Source organism: Phacochoerus africanus, chromosome 8 (genome assembly GCF_016906955.1).
Source record: "Phacochoerus africanus isolate WHEZ1 chromosome 8, ROS_Pafr_v1, whole genome shotgun sequence".
In the NCBI taxonomy this organism is placed as follows: domain Eukaryota; kingdom Metazoa; phylum Chordata; class Mammalia; order Artiodactyla; family Suidae; genus Phacochoerus; species Phacochoerus africanus.
The window spans coordinates 134,985,369-135,009,618 of record NC_062551.1 but is presented as its reverse complement, the minus strand read 5'-3'; the positions used below and the strand labels follow the sequence as shown (position 1 = coordinate 135,009,618).

At 38.1% G+C, this 24,250-nt stretch overlaps 1 protein-coding gene across 2 annotated transcripts in view; it reads left to right on the top strand.

Moving 5' to 3' along the window:
- Positions 1-690: 690 nt before the first annotated feature.
- MIGA1 (mitoguardin 1) overlaps positions 691-24,250 on the top strand; it is an 88,031-nt gene continuing 64,471 nt past the window's right edge. Inside the window, exons 1-4 of one of the 2 annotated variants that reach the window (XM_047794347.1) lie at positions 691-794; positions 4,097-4,205; positions 19,585-19,762; positions 21,840-21,976. In XM_047794347.1, the coding sequence (XP_047650303.1) occupies positions 4,107-4,205; positions 19,585-19,762; positions 21,840-21,976 (414 nt within the window). In that variant the 5' untranslated portion in view covers positions 691-794; positions 4,097-4,106. Of the gene's footprint in view, positions 795-2,578; positions 2,735-4,096; positions 4,206-19,584; positions 19,763-21,839; positions 21,977-24,250 lie in introns of those variants that run through there. The other variant, XM_047794348.1, reaches the window with a different exon arrangement.

The following is a 24,250-nucleotide window of genomic DNA, read 5'->3' as shown; positions in this document are numbered from 1 at the left end:
TAAATGAACCCTTAAAATTCACCACTAATACAGGACTGGAATGCCTCAATATTAACTTGTTAAGTGGTTAGGGTCTGTCGTAGAAGTTCATCTGCGATCTGCGATTCTGGGCATCTAACCATATATACACATACTCACACACTTTTTTTTCTTTTTCTTTCTTTTTTTTTGTTTTTGCGTTTTAGGGCTGCACCCCCGCATATGGAGATTCCCAGGCTAGGGGTTGAAACGGAGCTACAGCTGCCGGCCTACACCACAGCTCACAGCAACGTCAGATCCTTAACTCACTGAGCGGAGCCAGGGATGGAACCTGCAATTTCATGGTTCCTGGTCGGATTCATTTCCCTTGTGCCACAATGGGAACTCCACGCACATTTCTTTTAACAAGGTATGAGCATATTTTCTTTTAATAATGTGTGTAAGTGATGTATGGGGGAAAGACCCCATAATTTTCACTAGATTCCTGGAATGGTCCTAGAGCTCTCAAACCACTGGAACTTCATTCAATACTAGTTCTCAACAGCCCCATAAAAGGATGCAATTCTTCCATTCTACCTATTACATCCACCTGACGAGGCGGGAGCCTCTACCCGAAACAAAAATGGCGGGAGGTGCTTCACACGCAGCCCCTCACGCAGAAAGGCGAGGAGGCCTCCGCCACTTTCCCTCCACCTTCCCACTCCTGACCCCGGAAGGACTCCCCCTCCCCCTCCCCGGGGCCAGGCTGCGGTTCAGCACCGGGGCTGCGGCGGGGAAGCAGGCGTGGGCCGGCCGCGCTCGGCCTGGAGCGCCAGGTACGGGGAAGGGAGGGCCGGCTGGGGTCGCGGCAGCTGCGGGGCCGAGGCAGCGGGAAGGGAGCGTCCGGGAGCGCTCTCTGGATTCCGAATGCTGGTGGAGGATCGGAAAGCCGGACGGAGGCCTGCCCGGGAGAGCTGAATCAGGGTGGGCTGGCCACTGCTCGGAGCCCGAGCAAGGGTCTGGGCGGCCGAGCAGAGAGCGAGCCCCTTTTCCTGGTCCTCTTGGTAAAGAAAAGGAAAGCCTACCGAGGAGAGCGCGGTGGGGGTGGGGATGGCCTCCGGCAGGTGGGGCAGCTGGTGTGGTCCAAGTTTCTGCAGGAAAGACTGGGGTTTGAGCGGGGAGTGGTTTTGGATGAGAAAAAATTTATGCTTTCTCTGAAGGTGCTTTCCCAGAATAATTTAGCATCGAGAGGTTTGTGGTGTATCGGAGCCCTTCTGTAAATGAAGTTGTTCAACATTTATTTTCTGGAGAGAGGACTCTGAAAGGTCTATGCATGTGCAGACCTCTATTATTATTCTTTTATCATTAATGTAAGGAAGCATTTTTGCTGTGTGTAAAGTATCTTCTCAAAGTTTGGTTGTGTAGATGGATGCTTCACGTCAAAATTTGGGGATTATTTCAGACTTTCACACTTGCTTGGATTATAAAGTCCAAGTTGTAGGATAGAATTTTAGGATGTTTAAAAAACTATTTATGGCATTTTTAACTCTTCCGTGGCTAGAATGGAGAGAAGTAATTTTACAAAGTATGGTATTTTTGTTGCTGTTTTAGGTCCCACCCCCCAAAAATTCAAATAATCATTACACTGCCTTCATGTTTATTTTAATTAATGCTTATGAAAGCAACTGAAATGACCAGTTTTTAAAAGCTAGTTAGTTATTAATGATTAATTTGGAATCACTTCCTTGGTGATTTTGAATGAAAGGGAATGAGGTGGTTAGAATGCAAAAATAGGTATTGTCAGAATTCTTCTAAGAAAACCCTGCAGCAAATCGAAGTGTTTGGTTTATTTTCTTTCTCCTCTGCTTGGAAACTCTGTTATGGAGAAAATCACTTTGGATGAATTACCCTTATTATCTTTTTTTTTTTTTAATGCAGTAACATAGATAGCTTTAATGATCCAGAATCTATTTAGTTATTAAATATGTTTTTCAAAAAAAAGTCAGGTTTTCTGGGGTGGGGTGTGAATGTGCTTTTCCCTTCCTCCTTTTTTGTGTAACGTTTAAAAAGAGTAATACATGGGGACTTAAAATCAATACTGCAGAAGCACCTATAATGAAAAACAGTGGTTCCTTGCCCACCCTCCCCTTGGTCTCATTCCGCAGAAGACCATTTTTCACTTGTTTAAATGGTACTTCATGGTTTCCTTTTATATTTGTCAATTATATGTCTATTTCTCAGTTTGTTGGTTGAAGTTAACATACTTCAATTAGAACTAATTGTACTGAGCTGAAAATTGTAATTAGAATACGATTGAGGGGGGATTAAGTTTACACTCCTCAGGTGTCACTAATAGAGACTAAGGTAAACTGTCAGTAGCAGTAACCCACCTTAGGATGTATTACTGTGTTTGATGTGAAAGGAAGCTACTACTTAATCAGTGGTTTTGATAGTTGTCTGGAAAAAATGGGAGTTATTAACAGAACGGATTAGTATTCCAGAGTTTAGAAGAAGAGAACAGAAATACATGCAGAAATAAAAAGCTTTAAGAACCTGTAGCACATAAGCTTTTATGGAGGAATTGTTGGTAATTTTTTTTTTTTCCTTTTTCGATTGTACCTGCGGCATATGGAAGTTCCTGGGCCAGTGATCAGATCTGACAGTTGCAAGGCAGGATGTTTTAGCCCACTGGGCTGGGCTGGGGTTTGAACCTGTGTCCTGGTGCTGAAGAGACGCCGCTGGTCCTGTTGCACCACAGCAGGAACTCCCCTTGTTGGTAATTTTTGTTTTATATTGGAGTTTGTACACCACTATACAAGGAGAAGAAATACTAAATTTGGTGGGCATAAGCTTTCTAGCTAGTGGAGAAGCCTACCCTTGTACACCAGAAATAGTTCTTAGGCTTTTTCCTGTCCAGTATGAAATATTCCTCAGGACCCATTAAATTTGTGCTCACCACACAGCCTTTTATACTTAATTCAACTCCCTACAATGTCTTATTTCAGAAAGGGTATGTTTTGATAGCATATAAAAGTATCCTTGGAGTTCTTTTGTGGTGGTGTGGGTTAAGGATCTGGCATCATCTCTGCAGTGGCTTGAGTTGCTGCTATGCCATAGGTTCAGTCTCTGGCCCGGGAACTTCCACATGCCTTGGGCATGGCCAAAAAAAAAGGTTTCTTTCATTAGATAGTATATTTCCTTATTATAAATGAGTTGTAAACTAATTTATTTATTTGTGTGTCTGTCTGTCTGTCTGTGTCTTTTTAGGGCCGCACCTGAGGCATATGGAAATTCCCAGGCTAGAGGTCTAATTGGAGCTGTAGCTGCCAGCCTACACCACAGCAACGCCAGATCCCTAACCCACTGAGCAAGGCAGGTATCATCCTTATGAATACTAGTTGGGCTTGTTACTGCTGAGCCACAATGGAAACTCCTGTGATTTATAAATCAGCACCATGTGAGTTTGTTTAGTGTGTATCCAGCTGTGTGCACTATTGAATTTTTGGCTCTACAAAACCTGATGCACACCCTGAGCCATCACATTTCTATTAAGGTTCTGCTACCTTTTAAGGCCTCTCACAATGACAGCCACCTCCTGGCACCTGACTTTTCTTTCTTTGGTTTAAATAGAAATAGGCATTAAAACAATACTAAAATTCCATAGCATGTATGTAACATTTTTTTCAAGGGCTTAAAAATGGGGCAGTAGAAGAATAAATTCTGAAGTTCAGTGAGCTCTGAGGTTCTTTTCTAACCCCAAGAGCCTTGCCCCCACTCTTATTTGAAGAAAATAAGTGGGAAGAAAATATTTTAGGTTACTATTTAAGACTCAAAATGTTTATATAACCAGAAAAGAGAGAATCTAGAACCTGCAGTTTTCTAAGGAAAATTTACTACCTGAGCTCAAAGTTCAAATCTAACTGATTTTTTTGGAGGGGGTGACCTCCTTTGGTGATTAATAAATAAACTTTTAGCTCAAGTAAATTTGGCTTAGAATGTTATTTTCTTTGGGTTAGCGTAATATCATTAATTAACTGAAGAAAATTGATAGAGTTAAGTTTTCAATTTGTGTTTTTCACTTGGTGGAGTAGCCAGAAGTTTTTGTTGCTAATGCATTTTTATGTTTTACTTAATGAAGGTTAGGAGTCATGTCAGAAGAAACAGCAAGCGAATCACAGTTTTCCTTGAAGACCGCAGCACTGAAGGTGTTTGATCTTCCTCTGTCTTGGTACTATTCTCTCTGCCAGGTAAAAAAAAAAAAAAAGTGAAACAAATATGAAGTTGAAAAATAAGTTTATTGCCCAGAGTGCATTGTGTTTACAGTATTTAAATTTCATTTGAAGTTGTATTTATTTATTTATTTATTTTTGTCTTTCGTCTTTTTAGGGCCTCACCTGCGGCATATGGAAGTTCCCAGGCTAGGGGTCCAGTCGGAGCTGCAGCTGCCGGCTTATGCCACAGCCACAGCAATGTCAGATCCGAGCCATGTCTGCGACCTACACCACAGCTCATGACAACGCTGGATCCTTAACCTACTGAGCAAGGCCAGGGATCGAACCCTCAACCTCCTGGTTCCTAGTTGGGTTTGTTTCTGCTGTGCCACAGTACTCCACGAACTCATTTGGGATTTTAAATGGTTCCAATGTCTACTAAAATAGTTTAAAACTTTCTTCAGTTTTATTTATTTCATGTTTTTTTGGTTATCATATTCATAACTCTTAAAAGGGGATTATATTACTTAAAACTTCCAACTTTAAGTGAATTTACACAGTCTGTTATAATTATTTTCAGAGAATTATGTTATTCAAATACACTTGTTCTCACTATTAAAATCCTTTACGAGTTCCCGTTGTGGCTCAGTGGAAACGAATCCAGCTAGTAACTATGAGGTTGTGGGTTCCATCCCTGGCCTTGCTCAGCGGGTTAAGGATCCAACATCGCCATGAGCTGGTGTGTAGGTCACAGACACAGCTTGGATCCTGTGTTGCTGTGGCCGTGGCGTGGGCTGGCAGATGTAGCTCCCATTAGACCCCTAACCTGGGAACCTCCATGTGCTCAGGTGTGGCCCTAAAAAGCAAAAAAAAAAAAAAAATTCTTTAATTTTATTTTATTGTGGTAAAATATACATAACACAGAATTTATGTTGCAGGAGATTGGTTATAGTTCCGTGTGCTATGCTGTAGGACCCTGTTTATCCATTCTAAATGTATTAGTAATGCTTCTACTAACCCCAAGCTCCCAGTCCATCCCACTCCCTCTTTAAACCATTTAAAAACCATTTTAAATGTGCAGTTCAGTGCATTATGCACATTGACCCTGTTGTGCAACCAGCCTTCAGAACTCTTTTCATCTTGCACAACTGAAACTCTAGAGCCACTAAACAGCAGTTCTTTTTTTTTTTCTTTGGTTGTGATCATTTTGTTTATTAATTAAGGTATAGCTGATTTACAAGGTTGTGCCTCTTTCTGCTGTTCGGCAAAGTGACTCAGTTATATATCTATATGTGTATATATATGTATATTCTTTTTTTTTCCTTCTCTCTCCCCGTTCCCCTTGGCAACCACCAGTCTGTTTTCCATGTCTGCGAGCCTGTTTCTGTTCTGTAGTTAGGTTCATCTGTGCCATATTTTATATGCCACAGATAAGTGATATCATATGGTATTTGTTTTTCTCTTCCTGACTTACGTCTATACATTCTTTTTTATATTACTTTCCATCATGGTCTGTTGCAGGAGATTGGATATAGTTCCGTGTGCTATGCTGTAGGACCCTGTTTATCCATTCTAAATGTATTAGTAATGCTTCTACTAACCCCAAGCTCCCAGTCCATCCCACTCACTCTTCTCTCCCCCTTGGCAACCACAAGTATGTTCTCTATGTCTCTGAGTCTAAACAGCAATTCTTAATTCCCTCTCCCACCAGCTACTGGCAGCCATTCTGTTTTCTGTCTCTGTGAATTTGCCTTCTTTAGGTGCTTCATAGATGGAGTTACATTATTTGTCTTTATTTGTCTTTTTTCTTCTTTTTTTTTTAGGGCCGAACCTGCGGCATATGGAAGTAGAGGTTAAATGGGAGCTGCAGCTGCTGGCCTACACCACAGCCACAGCAATGCTAGATCTGAGCCACATCTGCAACCTGTGCCATAGAGCTTGTGGGAACACTGGACCCTTGACCCACTGAGTGGGGCCGGGGATTGAACCTGTATCCTCATGGATACTAGTTGGGTTCATTAACTGCTGTGCCATGAGGGGAACTCCTTTAGGTCTTCTATTGCTGCATCTATCTCTTTGCTCCCCAGTCCCTCATTCTCCACCCCTACTGCTCTATTCTCCTCATTCGAGATTATAAAGTTGTGTATTTTGAGCATTTTTTCATTAAAAAAGTGCTTTATAAATATAGATATAATGTGGGTTATTGAATATTTCCCTCTTTTTGAGTTTTTGGGTTGTTTCAGCAGTTTATTATTTATATATAAATTTTTGTCCAATTTTAGATTTTTATTTAGGTAGATTTCTAGAGATAAAAATATTGAGTCTGAGTGGTATTTATTCTTTTATTTGTTCATGTTATCATACCATTTAAACATTTAAAAAGACTAGCAACAGGACATAGCACTCACTGTATGTAAAGCACTGTTAGACATTTTATATTAGGTATATTTATAAACTCATTTAATCCTTACAGTGATCCCGAAGTAATATTATTCTTTAAAATTTAGCATTTGAGTAGCTAATAGGAGATGTTTCATGTTTCTCAATTCCTGTCCACTATCTATGGGTTACCATTTGGATCACTTGAATATCTTTATCTTTCAGTGACTCTTTATTTAAATATCAGCAAAAGCAATTATATATTCTTTTTCTTCCTTTTTCAGCCGTACCATGGCATGTTGAAGTTCCTGGGCCAGGGATCGAATCCAAGCCACATCTGCAACCTAGCAATGCCAGATAGCACTGTGCTGGGCCAGGAATTGAACCGGCAACATGACAGAGGTGAGTCAGATCATTAACATTAGCACCACAGAGGGAACTCCTGGAGGTCTTAATTTCGTTTTCTTCTTTTGTTATTTGTTTTTGTAGTAAATACTGATTTTTGTATTTGATCTAAGAAGCATTTTTTTTTTTTTGAAAAATGTGGTTATGGCAGTTGTATAAAGTATAATGAAAAGTAAGATGTTCTTAGTTATAGTGCTATTTTTAGAATTTATTTTATTATTGAATATTTAGATCCAAGTTCCAGGAACTGTTTTTTTTTTCCCTGAATCTCATTTGGTTGCTATGAACACTGGAGCTTTGGTTTCATAGGGAAAAGCATAGAAATGGAAAGAAACAAAGATTTGGCAATGCCTGTAATGGAGACATTACTTAAGAGAATAATTCTTATAGTTTGTGCAGGGAAAAAATCTGAGGCGCCTTTGGAATGTTCCAGTTTTTCATGATAGTTTTGGAAGAATTGAGAGATTTGGAAGAAAAGTAGAGTAGGAATAATTTAAAATTTTTTGTTAGATCACTGTCACTGAGGCCAAATGCTAATGGCAAGTGGAAGTAAATCATCTGGTATACCAGAAAATGAACAGTTATTTTGGATTTATGTGTAGAACCAGGATTTTAAAAACAGTTTTATTCAAGTAAAATTGATACATGTTAAATTGTATGTATTTAAAGTGTATGATTAAGTTTTGACTTATATGTGTGTATGTCTATGAAAGCCTTGCCTTAATTACGGTCATGAACATATCTGTGATCCCTTTTGTCATCTCTGTCTTTGACTCTCCCTGTACAACTCCTCTCCTCTACTTTTCCGCAGGCAACCACTGATTTGCTTTTTGTCACTGTAGATTAGTTTGCCTTTCTACAATTTTATTTTATTTTTAAAAATTTTACTGGCTTGTAATTGACTTACAAAGTTGTGTTAATTTCAAGTTATATCAAGGTAAATCAGTCATACATATATCCATTCCTTTTCAGAATAGTTTCCCATATAGGTTACCACATGGTACTGAGTAAATTTTTCTATGCTATACAGTAGGTCCCTGTTACCTGTCTATTCTGTATATAGTAGTGTGTATATATCAGTCCTAACCCAGTAATTTGTTCCTCTCCCCTCCATGTTTCCCTTTGGGTAAACCTGAATTTGGTTTCAAAATATTTGAGTCTGTTTTATTAGTTCTATTATATCATTTCTATTAGATTCCACATGTTAGTGAACTCATGATATTTGTCTTTCTCTGTCTGACTTCCTTAGTATTGTAATGTCTGTGTCCATTCATGTTGCTGCAGATGGCATTATTTCATTCTTTTTTATGTCTGAGTAATATTCCATTGTATGTATGTACCACATCGTCTTTATCCAGTCCTCTGTTGATGGATATTTAAGTTGCTTCCATGTCTTGGCTATTGTAAATAATGCTGTCATGAACATTGGGTACATGTATCTTTTTGAATAATCGTTTTCTCTGGATATATGCCCAGGAATGGGATTGCTGGATCATAATGTTCTATATTTAGTTTTTTAAGAAACCTCCATACTGTTCTCTGTAGTGGTTGTGCCAGCTTAAAATTCCCACCAACAGTGTAGGAGGGTTCCCCTTTCTCTACACCCTCTCCAGCATTTGTTGTTATTTGTAGATTTGTTAATGATGGCCACTCTGACGGGTGTGAGATGATACCTCATTGTAGTTTTGATTTGCATTTTTATAGTAATTAGTGACTTTCATGTACTTTTTGACTCTCTATCTTTGGAAAAGTGCCTGCTTGATCTTCTGACCATTTTTTAATTAGGTTGCTTTTTTCTTTTGATTTAAAGTTATATGAGGGAGTTTCTGTCCTGGCTCAGTGGTTAACGAACTCGACTAGCATCCATGAGGACATGGGTTCGATCCCTGGCCTCACTCAGTGGGTTAAAGATCTGCCGTTGATGTGAGCTGTGGTGTAGGTCACAGATGTGGCTCTGGCATAGGCCAGCAGCTATAGCTCCAATTTGACCCCTAGCCTGGGAACCTCCATATGCTGGGTGCAGCCCTAAAAGACTAAATAAATAAATTTGTATGAGATGTTTATATATTTTGGAGATTGATCCCTTGTTGGTTGCTTCATTTGCAGAGATTTTTTTTCACATTCTGTGGCTTGTTTGTTTGTTTTGTTAATGGTTTCCTTTGCTGTGCAAAAGCTTTTAAGTTTATTTAGGCCCCCTTTGCTTATTTTTGTTTTTATTTTCATTACTCTAGGAGGTGGATCAAAAAAGACATTGCTGCAATTTATGTCAAAGTGTGTTCTGCGTGTGTTTTCTTCTAGGAATTTTGTATTATCTATCTGGTCTAACATTTAGGTCATTAGTACTTCCTGAGTTTATTTTTGTGTATGGTGTTAGAGAGTGTTCTAATTTCATTTTTCTACAGGTAGCTGTCCAGTTTTCCCAGCACCACTTACTGAAGAGACTGTCTCTTCTCCATTGTATAGGCTTGCCTTCTCTGTCGTAGATTAATTGACCATATGTGTGTGGTTTTATTTCTGGGCTTTCTGTCCTGATCCACTGATCTATATGTCTGTTTTTGTGCCAGTACCTTTACTGTTTGGATGACTGTGGCTTTGTAGTATAGTCTAAAGTCAGGTTGCCTGATTCCTCCAGCTCCATTTATCTTTCTCTATAATTTTTATATAAATGGAATCTTACAGTATCTACTTTTTTTTGGTCTGGATGTTTTTTACTCAGCCTAATTATTTTGAAATATATACATGTTCTTGCATGTATCAGTAGGCAAGTTTTTTTTTTTTCTTTTTTTTTTCTTTTTGTCTTTCTGCCATTTCTTGGGCTGATCCCACGGCATATGGAGGTTCCCAGGCTAGGGGTCTAATCGGAGCTGTAGCTGCCAGCCTATGCCTGAGCCACTGCAACGCAGGATCCGAGCCTCGTCTGCGACCTACACCACAGCTCATGACAATGCTGGATCCTTAACCCTCTGAACAAGGCCAGGGATCGAACCCTCAACCTCATGGTTCCTAGTCAGATTCATTAACCACTGCACCACGACGGGAACTCCTTTTTTTTTTTTTAAATTACTGAATGGTGTTCTACTGTATGGATATAACACAATTTGTTTTATTGTTCACCTGCAATGGACTTTGGGTTTCCTGGTTTGTTTCTTTGTTTGTTTTTGCTTTTTAGGGCCATACCTGAGGTATATGTAAGTTCCCAGGCAAGGGTTCCAATTGGAGCTGCAGCTCCCAGCCTACACCACAGCCACAGCAATGTAGGATCCAAGCTGAGTCTGTGACCTTCACCACAGCTCACAGCAACACCAGATCTTTAACCCACTGAGTGAGGCCAGGGATCGAGCTCACATCCTCCTGGATCCTAGTCAGGTCCATTAACTGCGGTGCCCTGAAGTTCCTCCTGTTTGTTTTAATTTTAAATAAAGTTGCTAAGAATACATCTGTACATATGTTTTTACATGTCTTTGTATGAATATATGCTTTCATTTTTCTTGGGTAAATACTTAGGAGTAGAAGGGCTGAATCATAAAGTAGGTGTATATATTTAATTTTTTAAGAGAATGCCAGCCTTCTTCCAAAGTGGTAATACCATTGTTATGACCAGTCTTTTTAATTTTTGCCAATCTAATTAGGTATGTAGCGGAATCTCAGTGAGGTTTTATTTTGCTTTTTTCTAAGGTCCTATAATGTTGAATGTGCTTTCTTATGCTTATTTGCTGTCTATATATCTTTGTTGATGTGTCTGTTCACAGCTTTTGTCCATTTTTAAATTGGGTTTTTTGTTTTCTTACTAAGTTTTGAGAGTTCTTTATATGCCCTAGATACAATTTTTTTGTCAGATAAATGATTTGTAATTGATAAATGATTTGTCTTCTCCTAGTTCATGGATTGTCTTTTTATTCTCTTAAGTTTTTTGTTTTTGTCCTTGTGGGGCCACACCTGAGGCATATGGAAGTTCCCAGGCTAGGGGTAAAATCGTAGCTGCAGCTGCCAGCTTACAACACAGCCATAGCAACACCAGATCCAAGCCGCATCTGTGACCTGCACCACAGCTCATGGCAATGCTGGATTGTTAACCCACCGAGCACGGCCAGGGATTGAACCTGTTGTCCTCATGGATACTAGTTGGATTTGTTACCACTGAGCCACAACAGGAACTCTCCTTAATAGTTCTTTTTAAAGAGCGGAAATTTTAAATACTAAAGTCCAGTTTGTTGGAGTTCCCCTCGTGGCTCAGTGGTTAACGAACCTGACTAGTATCCATGAGGATGTGGGTTCGATCCTTGGTCTTGCTTAGCAGGTTAAGGATCTGGCGTTGCCATGAGCTGTGGTGTAGGTTGCAGACTCTGCTCAGATCTGGTGTTGTTGTGTCTGTGGTCTAGGCTGGCAGCTACAGCCCCTATCTGACCCCTAGCCTGGGAACTTCCATATGCCTTGGGTTGGCCCTAAGAAGACAAAAGACAAAAAAAAAAGTCCATTTTGTCAACTTAAAAAAAAGTGGGGGTGTCAGGTTTTTGGTGTCATCTCAGAGAAATATTTGCCAATCAGGAATCACAAGGATTTTCTCCTATGCTTTCTTCTAGAATCATTATAGTTTTAGGTTTTATGTTTATTTCTATGATCCATGAGTTTATTATTATTTATGGTGTGAAATATAGATTAAAATCCAATTTTATTGTATATCAATATTCAGTTTTTTTCCAGCAACCATTGTTGAAAAGACTATCCTTTTTCCACTGAACCGTCTTTGTAACTTTGTCAAAAATCATCTGTATGTGTGTGGGTCTGTTTCATTACTCTCTCTTCAGTTGCATTGATCTCTTTATTTCTTTATGCCATTATGACACTGCCTTGTTTATTGTAGCTTTTTTTAAAATTACTCAATGAATTTTTTTACATTTATTGTTGTGCAATGGTTATCACAACCTGGTTTTATAGCATTTCCATCCCAAACCCCCAGTCCATCCCCCATCCCCCAACCTGTCTCCTTTGGAAACCATAAGTTTTTCAAAGTCTGTGAGTCAGTATCTGTTATGCAAAGAAGTTCATCGTGTCCTTCTTTTAGATACCACATATAAACAATAGCATATGATGTTGGTGTCTCACTGTCTGACTAATTTCACTTAAATCATGATAATTTTTAGGTCCATCCATGTTACTGCAAATGCCGTTATTTCTTTCTTTTAATTGCTGAGTAATATTCCATTGTGTATATGTATCACATCTTCTTTATCCACTCCTCTGTTGATGGGCATTTAGGTTGTTTCCATGTCTTGGCTATTGTATATCGGGTATATTGTATATACAATATTGTATATTGTATATGAACATTGCAGTACATGTATCTTTTCGAGTCATGGTTTTCTCTGGATAGATGCCCAGGAGTGGGATTGCTGGATCAAATAGTAATTCTATTTTTAGATTCCATGTGTTTTTTGGCCATCTGTATGTCTCCTTTGGATAATCGTCTGTTTAGATCCCCTGCCCATTTTTTGATGGAGTTATTTGTTTTTCTTGATATTGAGCTGTAGGAGGTGTTTATAAATTTTTGAGATTAATCGTCACTTAATTTGCAAATATTTTCTCCCATTCTGTGGGTTGTCTTTTTGTTTTGTTTAGTGTTTCCTTTTATGTGCAGAAACTTTTAAGTTTAATTAGGTCCCATTTGTTTATTTTTATTGTTATTGTCATTACTCTGGTAGGTGGATCTGAGAAGATAATGCTGTGGTTTATGTCGGAGAGTGTTTGGCCTATGTTTTCCTCTGAGTTTTGTAGTGTCTGGTCTTATATTTAGGTCTTTAATCCATTTTGAGTTTATTTTTGTGTATGGTGTTAGGAAGAGCTCTAATTTCATTCTTTTACATGTGGTTGTCCAGTTTTCCCAGCATCATTTGTTGAAGGGACTGTCTTTTCTCCATTGTATATTCTATATTGTAGCTTTATAATAAATTTTGAAATCAGGTGAGGTTAGTCTTTCAGCTTTGTTTTTCTTTTGAAAAATTGTTTTGACTATTCTAGATCATTTTCATCTCCATAGGAATTTTAAAAGTCAACTATTAGTTTTTACAGAAAAAAGAGCTTGCTAGGATTGTCATTGGGATTTGTATTAAATCTGTTGATCAGTTTGGGCACAGTTGACATCTTTGAGTCTTTCATAAATATTTTATATCTCTCCATATATTTAGGTTTTCTTTATTTTTCCTCGGCAGTGTTTGCTAGTTTTCAGGATACATGTTTTTCACATCTTTTGTTGGATTTATTCTTAAATTTTATAATATTATTGTAAGCGATTTTTTTTTTTTTGTCTGCACTGGCGGCACGTGGAAGTTCCTGGGCCAGAAATTGAACCCTCATCACAGCAGCAACCTGAGCTGCTAGTGGCAATGCTGGATCCTTAACCCACTGTGCCATAAGAGAACTCCCTGTAAATGGTATCTTTAAAATTTCACTTTTCAATTATTTTTTTACTCACATATGAAAATTGATTTTTGTATATTGATATAATATCCCACAACTTATTAAGTTCACTTAGTTCTAATAGCTTTTTGTAAGTTTCGTGGGATTTTTCTACATAGATGATTGTGTCGTTTTGTTTGTTTGGTTTGTTTTGCTTTTTTAGGGCCACATCTTGACATATGGAAGTTCCCAGCCTAGGAGTCCAGTCAGAGCTATAGCTTACTATGCCACAGCCACAGCAATGCCAGGTCCAAGTGTCTGCAACCTACACCACAGCTTGAGGCAATACAGGATCCTTAACCCACTGAGCTATGTCAGGGATTGAACCTGCATCCTCATGGATACTATGTTGGGTTCTTATCCCACTTAGCCACAATGGGAATCTGATTGTATATTTTTAAATGGTAATGAATAAATGTTTTTGTTAACGACTATTACATTATAAAATTTATATTGGAGTTCCCATTGTGGCACAGTGGAAATGAACCCTGCTAGTATCCATGAGATTGTGGGTTCGATCCCCTGACCTCGCTCAATGGGTCAGGGATCCGGCATTGCATTGATCTGTGGTATAGGTCGCAGACGCTGCTTGGATATTGGTGTTGCTGTGGCTGTGGCATAGGCAGCTATATCTCTGGTCAGACCCTTAGCCTGGGAACTTCCATATGTCTTAGGTGTGGCCCTAAAATTTTTTTTTTAAATTATATAAAGTTTATATTCAATTTTTATTTTAAGAAATAGTTTTATTATAGAAAACTTTAAGCATATGCAAAACAGAATAGTTTAATGAACCTCTTTATATCTGACACCCAGCCTAAACTGTTATCAAAGCATGTTATTTCCTCTGTTTTCCTATCCATTTCTTTCTCCATCTGCCAGTGGATCCTTTTGAGGCAAATCCAGTACATCATATTATTTCATCCGTAAATGTTTCATTATATATCTCACTTCGTTAAGTAGAACTGCCAAAATAATATGTCCTTCCAAATAATAGTAATTCCTTAATATTATCAGTATTCAATTATTTATATTTCTCCTATTCTATGGATATTTTTTGTTAGCTTTTATTTTGTTCGATGGAATTGAAATAACCTTTAAATCTGTTAGGTATCTGTCAACTCTTAGATTGCTTTTATTTTTTAATTTTAATTATTAAATAAAAATTTTAAAGTAAAAAAATTTTGTTGAAGTGTAATTGATTTACAATATCATGTTAGCTTTTGGTGTGCAGCACAGCAATTCAGGTATATATTCTTTTTCAGAATGTTTTCCCTTATAGTTTAGTATAAAATATTGAGTATAGTTCCCTGTGCTATAAGAATTCTTTTAATCTGTAGCTTCACTCCTCATCCTTTTTTTTTTTTTTGCTTTTATTTTCTCTGTGGAAGTAACCATGTTCTTTATTGTGATAGGATAATCTTGATTATATTCTCTCTCCTCTGCACTTTTTATGAATTGATAGTTAGATCAGACTATCATTTAGATTCAGTTTGTTTGTAAAGCCAAGTTATAGGAAGTATGTAATGTCTGATTGATTTGCTTTCTGTGATATTAGAAGTGTTTGATAATTATTGCTAGATCTGCTAATTCAAGAGGTTGCAAAATGGTGACATCATTCTATATTTCCTTCTTAATTTTTTAGCTAAAATATTTCTATAAAGAGAAACTTTCTGTCACTATATAGTTACCTTGGTACAGTCTTCATAGAAATGGCAGAATAATAATAATAATTATTTTTTTATTGACCAGATTGCAAAATAATGAAATGGCTTCCCTACTATTCTTCAGAGCTGATCAAGGAGAGTTTCAAATTTTTTTTTTTTTTGCTTTTTAGGGCCTCGCCTGTGACATACAGAAGTTCCCATGCTAAGGGTTGAATCAGAGCCACAGCTGCCAGTCTGCACCACAGCCACAGCAACACAGATCTGAGCCACATCTGCGACCTACACCACAGCTCACAGCAATGCCAGATTCCCCACCCACTGAGAGAAGACAGGGATTGAACCCACATTCTCATGGATACTAGTTGGATTCGTTTCTGCTACACCACAATGGGAACTCCCCCGAAAATCATTTTGCTCTCACAGATTTAATTATAGGTGATGGGTTAAACCATTACATTAATTTATTCCTATTTATGCTCAGATGAACTCATTTTTGGCCAGTGAGAGCCTATTCAAATTGGCTCCTTTGTGCTGAAGATACAGTCTTGTTGACAGCTTCCTTGCTGTCTAATGTGAGAAGATGTTACAAGCTCACCTCATACTTTTCATGCCCCATACCTAGAATCACCCATTTTAGTGTAAAATGATATTTAAAGACAGCAAACTGTGCACCATGGATCAGTTCAATTTAATTGAACAGTTGTGCAAAGGAAACAATCTTAAAATTCTTCCAAAATTCACTGGTTTGAATTAATTGGAATTAGCAGCTGCATTGATACAGCCTTATTTTCTAAAAACTTTAAGTATAGATTCACGGGAAGTTGTAAAAATAGTACTGAGAAACACAATAATTTGTTCCCTTTTGTTGTGGTGTTCCATAGTATGTATATGGATATACCACAGTTTGTTAACCTTCACTTATTGAGGGACATTTTGATTGTTTCTAGGTTTTTTTTTTTTTTTTAATTTTTTTGGGCATGCCTGCCTCATGTGAAACTTCCCAGAGCAAGGAGTGGAACCTTTGCCTCAGCAGTAACCAAAGCTACAGCCGTGGCAACACCCGAATCCTCAACCTGCTGAGCCCCCAGAAAACTCCAGTTGTTTCCAGTTTTGATTATTATAAATAAAGCTGATATTAACACTTGTGTATAAGCTTTGTGTAGGCATAAATTTTCATTTTTCTGGGATAAATGTTGAGGAATGTGACTACTGGGTCAAATAATGCGATGTTTATTTTTTGTTTTTTTTATGGCCACACCTGCAGCATATTGAAGTTCCCGGGCCAGGGATTGAACCCAAGCCGCAGCTCTGGCAGTGTTGGATCCTTTAACCCATTTTTCCCGGCTAGGGCTTGAAAAATAGTGCCTCTGTAGCACCCCATCTGCCTAACCCACTGTTACTCCAGGTGTTTAATTTTTTTTTTTTTGGTCTTTTTTTGCTATTTCTTGGGCCGCTCCCGCGGCACATGGAGGTTCCCAGGCTAGGGGTTGAATCGGAGCTGCAGCCACCGGCCTAAGCCAGAGCCACAGCAACGCGGGATCCGAGCCGGGTCTGCAACCTACACCACAGCTCATGGCAATGCCGGATCGTTAACCCACTGAGCAAGGGCAGGGACCGAACCCACAACCTCATGGTTCCTAGTCGGATTTGTTAACCACTGCGCCACGATGGGAACTCCCAGATGTTTAATTTTTAAAGAAATCGTCAAACTGTTTTCCAAAGTGGCTGTCCCATTTTAAATTCCCACTAACAATATATGAAAAGTCGTTTTCATATCCTCACCAGGATTTGATATTGTCACTAAAAAAAAATGTTTTTTAGATGATAGAATAGGTATGTCGTAAGTCATAGTAGAGTGACAATGTTGGATCCTTAACCTGCTGCACCACCAGGGTAACTCCCCTTCTGTACTTATCATTTAGAACTATTGTGTAAGGGAGAGTTGTCCCTTCTTCCCCTTATTCATTTACTCAGTTGTTGATTTTTATCAGTTTGGATATTTATTTTGTTTGTTGGTTTATAATCTAATACTGCTACTTTGTTGCTCAAATTTTTCCATATTTGGTCGTTGGAAGCTCTTTTAGGTTGGTTCCTATGTCCTTTTGGCATGGCTGACATACTGCCTTCTTTTTCTTTCTCTCCAGGTTCATTTTGTATTTTCTCTGTCTCTGTCCTGGAATTATCCACTTCTCTGGGGAGCTTTGGCAGTTTTTAGTCTCCATATTTAGTTCTGTTTAGTCTCTGGCAATTAGAAACTAATCTGGTTGCAAGGTGTGCACTATACTACTGGGACGTTGCTATTTTAGGCCCTTTTCTTTTAAGAAGCAGAGCTGGGAAATGTGTGAATGCATACTGATCAGTTTATTTACATATGACTATATTTCTGAGTTTGTCTACCTGTATATATTAAAAAGCAAAACATGGGTTCATATTGATACTTCTTTTTTATTTTTATTTATTTATTTTTTGTCTTTTGTCTTTTCTAGGGCCACACCCATGGCATATGGGGGTTCCCAGGCTTGAGGTCTAATCGGAGCTGTAGCTGCCGGCCTACACCACAGCCACAGCAATGCAGGATCTGAGTTGACTCTGTGACCTACACCACAGCTCATGTCAACGTGGATCTTTAACCCACTGGGCGAGGCCAGGGATCGAACCCACATCCTCATCGTTCCTAGTTGGATTCGTTAACCACTGAGCCACAGTGGAAACTCTGTTTTGTTTTTTTTTTTTTTTTGATACTTCTTTTTTAATCTATTATGATTATATAATGGCTTTCTTTAATTTGTTATTATGGTAAAATGTATTGATTAGTTTTTGAATGTTGAACCAGATTTTAATTCCTAGGATATACTCCGCTTGGTCGATACATATTATGTATATATGTATACACATATATATTTATATATTGCTGGATTTGATTTGTTAATATTTTGTGAAGGATTTCCGCATCTATCGCTGTTACTCCACAGTTTGTTGTTTTTTTGGTAATGTTTTTGGTTTAGATATTAAGAGTAATGCTGGCTTTATAAAATGATTGAGAGGTGTTCCTTCTTTGTAGGACTTGATATTTCTTCCTTAAATATTTGGTAGAATTTGGCTTTTCATTTTCTTCGTTAGAAGATTTTAACTATATATTCAGTTTCTTTAGTAGGTATGTAAATATTCTTTCTGTTTATCTCTTCCTGAAAGTTTTGTCTTTGATAGTTTCTCTCTTTCAAGGAATTATTCCATTTTATTAAGTTGTTGAAATTATAGGCATAGAGTTGTTCATTGTAATCATTTTTTATCTTTTTTATATCTGTGAGGTCTGTGGTGATGGCCCTGCTTTCATTTCTGATTTTGGTAATATGTATCTTTTTCCTTCTTTTTTTGATCTGGCTGGTAGGAGGTTTAAGAGTTTTATTTAGTTTTATTTTTTTTAAAAAAATAAACAGCTCTTGAATTTATTGAGTTGATTTTCCATTTCATTGATTTCTGTCTAGTCTTCATTACTTCCTAATTTCCTGCTTGCTTTAGAGTGGATTTGCTATTCTTTTCCTAATTTCTTTTTTGCTTTTTTTTTTTTTTTGCATTTTTAGGGCTGCACCTGCGGCATATGGAGGTTCCCAGGCTAGGGGTCCACTCGGCCTATACCACAGCCACACAGGATCTGAGCCGCGTCTGCAACATACACCACAGCTCATGGCAATGCTGGATCCTTAACCCACTGAGTGAGGCCAGGGATCGAACCCGACACCTCATGGTTCCTAGTCAGGTTCATTTCCACTGCACCATGATGGGAACTCCATTCTTTTCCCATTTTCTTAAGGTCAAAGCTCTGATGACAGATTTGATACATTCCCTCTTTTTCTTTTTTCTTTTTTTTGGCCAAATTTTCAGATAGTTTGAAAAAAATTGGTTCATTTAAAAAGTCTGGCGTTCCCGTCATGGCGCAGCCGAAGCAAATCAGACTAGGAACCATGAGATTGTGGGTTCGATCCCTGGCTTAGCTCAGTGGGTTAAGGACCCAGCGTTGCCATGAGCTGTGGTGTAGGTAGCAGATGCAGCTCAGATTCCGTGTGGCTGTGGCTGTGGCATAGGCTGTCAGCAACAGCTCTGATTAGACCCCTAGCCTGGGAACGTCCATATGCTGCGGGTGCGGCCCTGAAAAGAGAAAAGACAAAAAAAAAAGTCTGATTTAATCATTCCTACATTTAAAAATCTTGCTATAGTTCAGACAGAAGATTGAGTAGCATGAATTAATCATTAGTTGTTCAACATAAATTAATGAGGTTGAATTACTTTGTGCTCTTATGAATTTTTGGGTATTGTTTACCTGAGAACTTCAGAGCGGTAGATAATAAATTACTACATTTTTTTGAGTTTGTTTTTATGTTTCAAATTGGGCTAGCTGTCACTGAAAAAGTGAAATAAAATTATATTGGTAGTATTTAGAACTAGAATAATTTTAGTTCTTATGTCTATTTTAAACAAGTAAAAGACTTTTTTCAATCTAATTGAATCTTTTCTAGATCAAATTTTCACCAGTGGCTAAAAAATTATTTGTGGTAACTGCAGTTAGTGCTGTATCTGTAATTTTTCTGGCTCATCACTTTAAGAGAAGACGTGGAAAGAAAAAAGGAAAAATATTACCATGGGAACCAGAACACCTCATACTTGAATACACTAAAAGAACAGCATCAGACAAAGGTATGTAGAAATAGCTTAATTAAGTCTATGAAGAAAATTTTATATGTAAATCACAATTGGAGTACAGTGATTTCAGTGTTTTAGTCTCCAGATTTTCTTTCCTTAATATTTAACTCACAAGTAATAGAGATTAATTTTAGAAAGATTAGAAATAAACATAAGCACCTAAAGAAATTAAAATCACTTGCAGTTCTACTACCCAGAAATAACTATATAATACTTTGGTGTATATATATCAATTTATGTTTGCATTTAAATATCATATTGAAATATAAATTCATACCTTTTGTAATCCTCTTTTAAAATAGTTAACATTATGTAAAAATTAAAAACAAAATTATGTAACAATGTGTTTTTAGGTCAGAAAGTATATCTCTATGCTGTCATTTTTTTTTTTTTTTTGCCACACCCATGGCATATGAATGTTCCCAAGTCAGGGATGGAACCCATGCCACAGCAGGGATTCAAGCCACTGCAGTGATAACATGGGATCCTTAACCTGCTGTGCCACAAGGGAACTCACTATGCTATCATTTTTAATATGTATTTGGTATTAATTTAGTGTACAAATGTACTCTATTTAAGCAGTTCCCTCTTGTTTTCTTTAGGTTGTTTTTCTTGTTTTGCACATATTTATCTGATTATTTCCTAGGTATATATAAGGTTCTAGAAGTAAAGCTGCTGGCCTTTAAAGGATCTGTAGGTTGGAGTTCCCGTCATGGCTCAGTGGGTAACGAATCCAACTAGGAACCATGAGGTTGTGGGTTTGATCCCTGGCCTTGCTCAGTGGATTAAGGATCCGGTGTTGCCATGAGCTGTGGTGTAGGTTGCAGATGCGGCTTGGATCCCATGTTGCTGTGGCTCTGGTGTGGGTGGTAGCTACAGCTCCGATTAGACCCCTAGCCTGGAAATCTCTATATGCCGCGGAAGTGGCCCAGGAAAAGGCAAAAAGACAAATAAATAAATAAATTAAATTAAATTAAATAACAAAAAAATAAAAAAATAAAATAACAAAAAAATAAAGGATCTGTAGGTTTTGTTATATGGTGCATGTTATCAAGGTGTATCAATAAAAATTATTTGAGAATATTGGATTTTTTGTTTTTTTGAATTTTGTGCCAGGTATAGTGGCTATTACAACAATAATGATGCCTCTCAGTTACTGAGGTTTATAGATCTTAGGTGCAGTACTACATAGTATGTATTTACTGTGTTAATTTAACCTTTATAATAATCCTATGAATTAGAATTATAATCCTATGTTATTGTTCCCACTTTATACATTAAGAAAATTGAGACATGGGAAAATTATATAAGTAACTGCTCAAGTTCATATAAGTAGTAAGTGCAGGACTTTTAATTGAGGAATGTCTTAACTGCTCTATTAAGGTCAACTAAGACATAGTGTCTGCTCTGGATATTAGGGTAGGTGATTAGGGAAGACGGACATATAAAAGACTAATTACAATACAGTGTGATATGGATAAAATTTAGATGTAATCAGGAGAGAAATGCTTATATCTTGTTATAATTTGAGGCTTTTTAGTTGCAGCATGTGAAAATTCCTGGGCCAGGGATCGAACCTGAGCCACAGCTATGACCCAAGCACAGCAGTGACAACACTGGGTTCTTAACCATGCAACCAGGGAACTCTGTGGCCAGTATTTTTACACTGATTACAGTAGACCCTCAAATACCACATTGATTAATTAGATGAATGTTTTAATCTTTATTTCAGTAGCAGATTTTAGCAGTGTTAAAAACATTATGTAGGAGTTCCCTGGTGGCTCAATAAGTTAAGAACCCGTGGTTGTCTTTGTTGTGGCTCGAGTCACGGTAGTGGGGCTGGTTCATTCTCTGGCTTGGGAACTTTTGCATGCCACAGGCACAGCTTAAAAATAAAACATACCATTATTTAGGGAGATGCAGATTTTAGTAATGGCATACATATAATAATTTATTATAGGGAAATTGTTTTAAAATTGCCCTCTGAATGAATGTATAAAGTTTGAAATTTTACCTGAAATTTACTACTGGAGTTATTGATACTTTAAATGTTTATATGTTTGTTTGGTAGGTTCAAGTTGTTCCAGTAGCAGACAGAATTTGACATTATCTTTAAGTTCTGCCAAAGACAAAGGATCTCAGTCTTGTAACTATGCCAATGGAGGACTCTTCAGTAAATACTCAGGTTCTGCACAGAGTTTAGCCTCTGTAAGTAAAGAAAATATTTTATTAATTTTTTCTATTATTTGTATATCTATTGTTATCTATTGATTTAAAAATCATACAATTAGCTAACTCATCATATAGAAAGAACCTTAAGAAATCTGGTTGATCCTGTTTTCTTCAGGCAAGTAAAGTTGTCCTTTTGCTAAATATTCAGCCAGCTTGGTTCCAGGTTTTTTTGAATTAAGTGGTATGGTCCCTTGGGGTCCTGTGAAGATGAGGTTGGTATGGAAGTGTTGTTTCAAAACTAAATATTCTACAAAAAGCTGGAAGATGCCGCCAGACATGGTACTAGGTCACAAAAATCACATGACGGACCTGCTTATGTAACAATGTTTGGCTTGCTGAAGCCAAATATGAAATTCCTCACTTCTCTATTTACAGCATTAATATAGTATCGATTGGCAGGTGAGGAATGAAGTTAATATTTGTTTAAATCTATTGTAGTTAAAATTATTTTTTAAAATAGATATGATATGCATTTCCTGCTAAATAAAGAAGAGGCAAAAAATGTACACTGAAGAATATACTCTTAATCCTCTCAGTTGCCCTCCTTAGAGATGAACACTGACAGTTTCTTATGTGTTTACTTCCAGGGAGAATATGCTGCTACCATCATATATATTCATTAAAAAAAATAGTTTATAGGAAGTTCCCATTGTGGTTCAGTGGACTGAGAACCCGACTAGTATCCACTGAATGTGGGTTCGATCCTTGGCCTCACTCAGTGGGTTAAGGATCCAGTGTTGATGCAGGCTGTGGTGTAAGTCTCAGATTTGGCTAGGATCTGGTGTGGTTGTGGCTGTGGTGTAGGCTGGCAGCTGCAGCTCTGCTTTGATCCCTGGCTTAGGGAAACTCCATTTGCCGCAGATTCAGCCTTGGAAAGAAAAAAAGTGGGAGTTCCCATTGTTGCTCAGTGATTAGCGAACCTGACTAGCATCTGTGAGGACTCGAACTTGATCCCTGGCCTCTCTCAGTGGGTTAAGGATCTGGTGTTGCGTGAACTGTGGTGTAGGTCGCAGACTCCGGCTCGGATCCCACATGGCTCTGGCTCTGGTGTTGGCTGGCAGTTACAGTTCTGATTGGACCCCTAGCCTGGGAACCTCTATATGCCACAGGTGCAGTCCTAAAAGACAAAAGGACCAAAAAGAGAAAAAAGTATAGTTTATAGAGCACCATAATCTGTTCTGTTACTTCTATATTTTGTTGGAATATATATGCTCCTTTCTTTCTTTCTTTCTTTTTTTTTTTTTAATGGCTTCACTCACAGCACGTGGATCAGACCACAGCAGTGACAATACTACATCCTTAACCCACTGAACCACAAGGAAATTCCTTAGCTGCTCCATTCTTAAATGCTTAAAAATATACCAAATTTTTAAAAGGCTCTTCTGTGGTAGGAACCTGGGTTCAAGGCATGCAGACTTTTAGCTCCTTTGAGAAAGTGAGCAGAATAATGAAGTACATTCTTCTTCTATCATCTGGTCTTGCTTGGTGTCAGAGAAGTACCTGTTCTGAGTTTTCTCTGCTGAACATTGAAGCTGTTCTTGACTAGAATAGAGAAAAGGAGTTTCATGATAATAGTATAAGAAGTCTTTGGAATCACTTTTTTTTTTGTCCTTTTTAGGGCTGCACTTGCAGCATATGGAGGTTCCCAGGCCAGGGGTCTAATTGGAGCTGTAGCCACCAGCCTACATCACAGCCACAGCAACACCAGATCTAAGCAGCGTCTGCAACCTACACCACAGCTCACGGCAACGCTGGATCCTCAACCCACTGATCGAGGCCAGGAATAGAACTCGCAACCTCATGGTTCCTAGTCGGATTCGTTTCCGCTGCGCCATGATGGGAACACCCCTAGAATCACTTTTCTGTATGTATCTTAGCTGACCTAGACATTCCACCGCCATGGCCGGGAACCCAAAGTTCTGTCTCTTAATGAGTGCCTAAATGAAGTTTATCACAACAGGAGTGGAAAAGGAGAGGACGGGGTCCACAAACTTGGCAACTGGATATGAGAGATGTGGGAAGAGAAGTTAAAGATGACTTCTTGTTATCTAGTTTAAGAAATTATGGAGGTAAAAGTACTCTCAGTGAACTTGGGAGGAGGAAGAGTTCGTGTTGTGGAAAGATGTTGGGATGCCAGCAAAGAGCCAGGTGGAGTCACCAAATAGGCAGGTGGAAATGTGGGCTTAGATTTCTCAAACGAGGACAAAAGTGAAGTTCAAGATGTGGGGGGGTCATTTGCATAATGGTGAC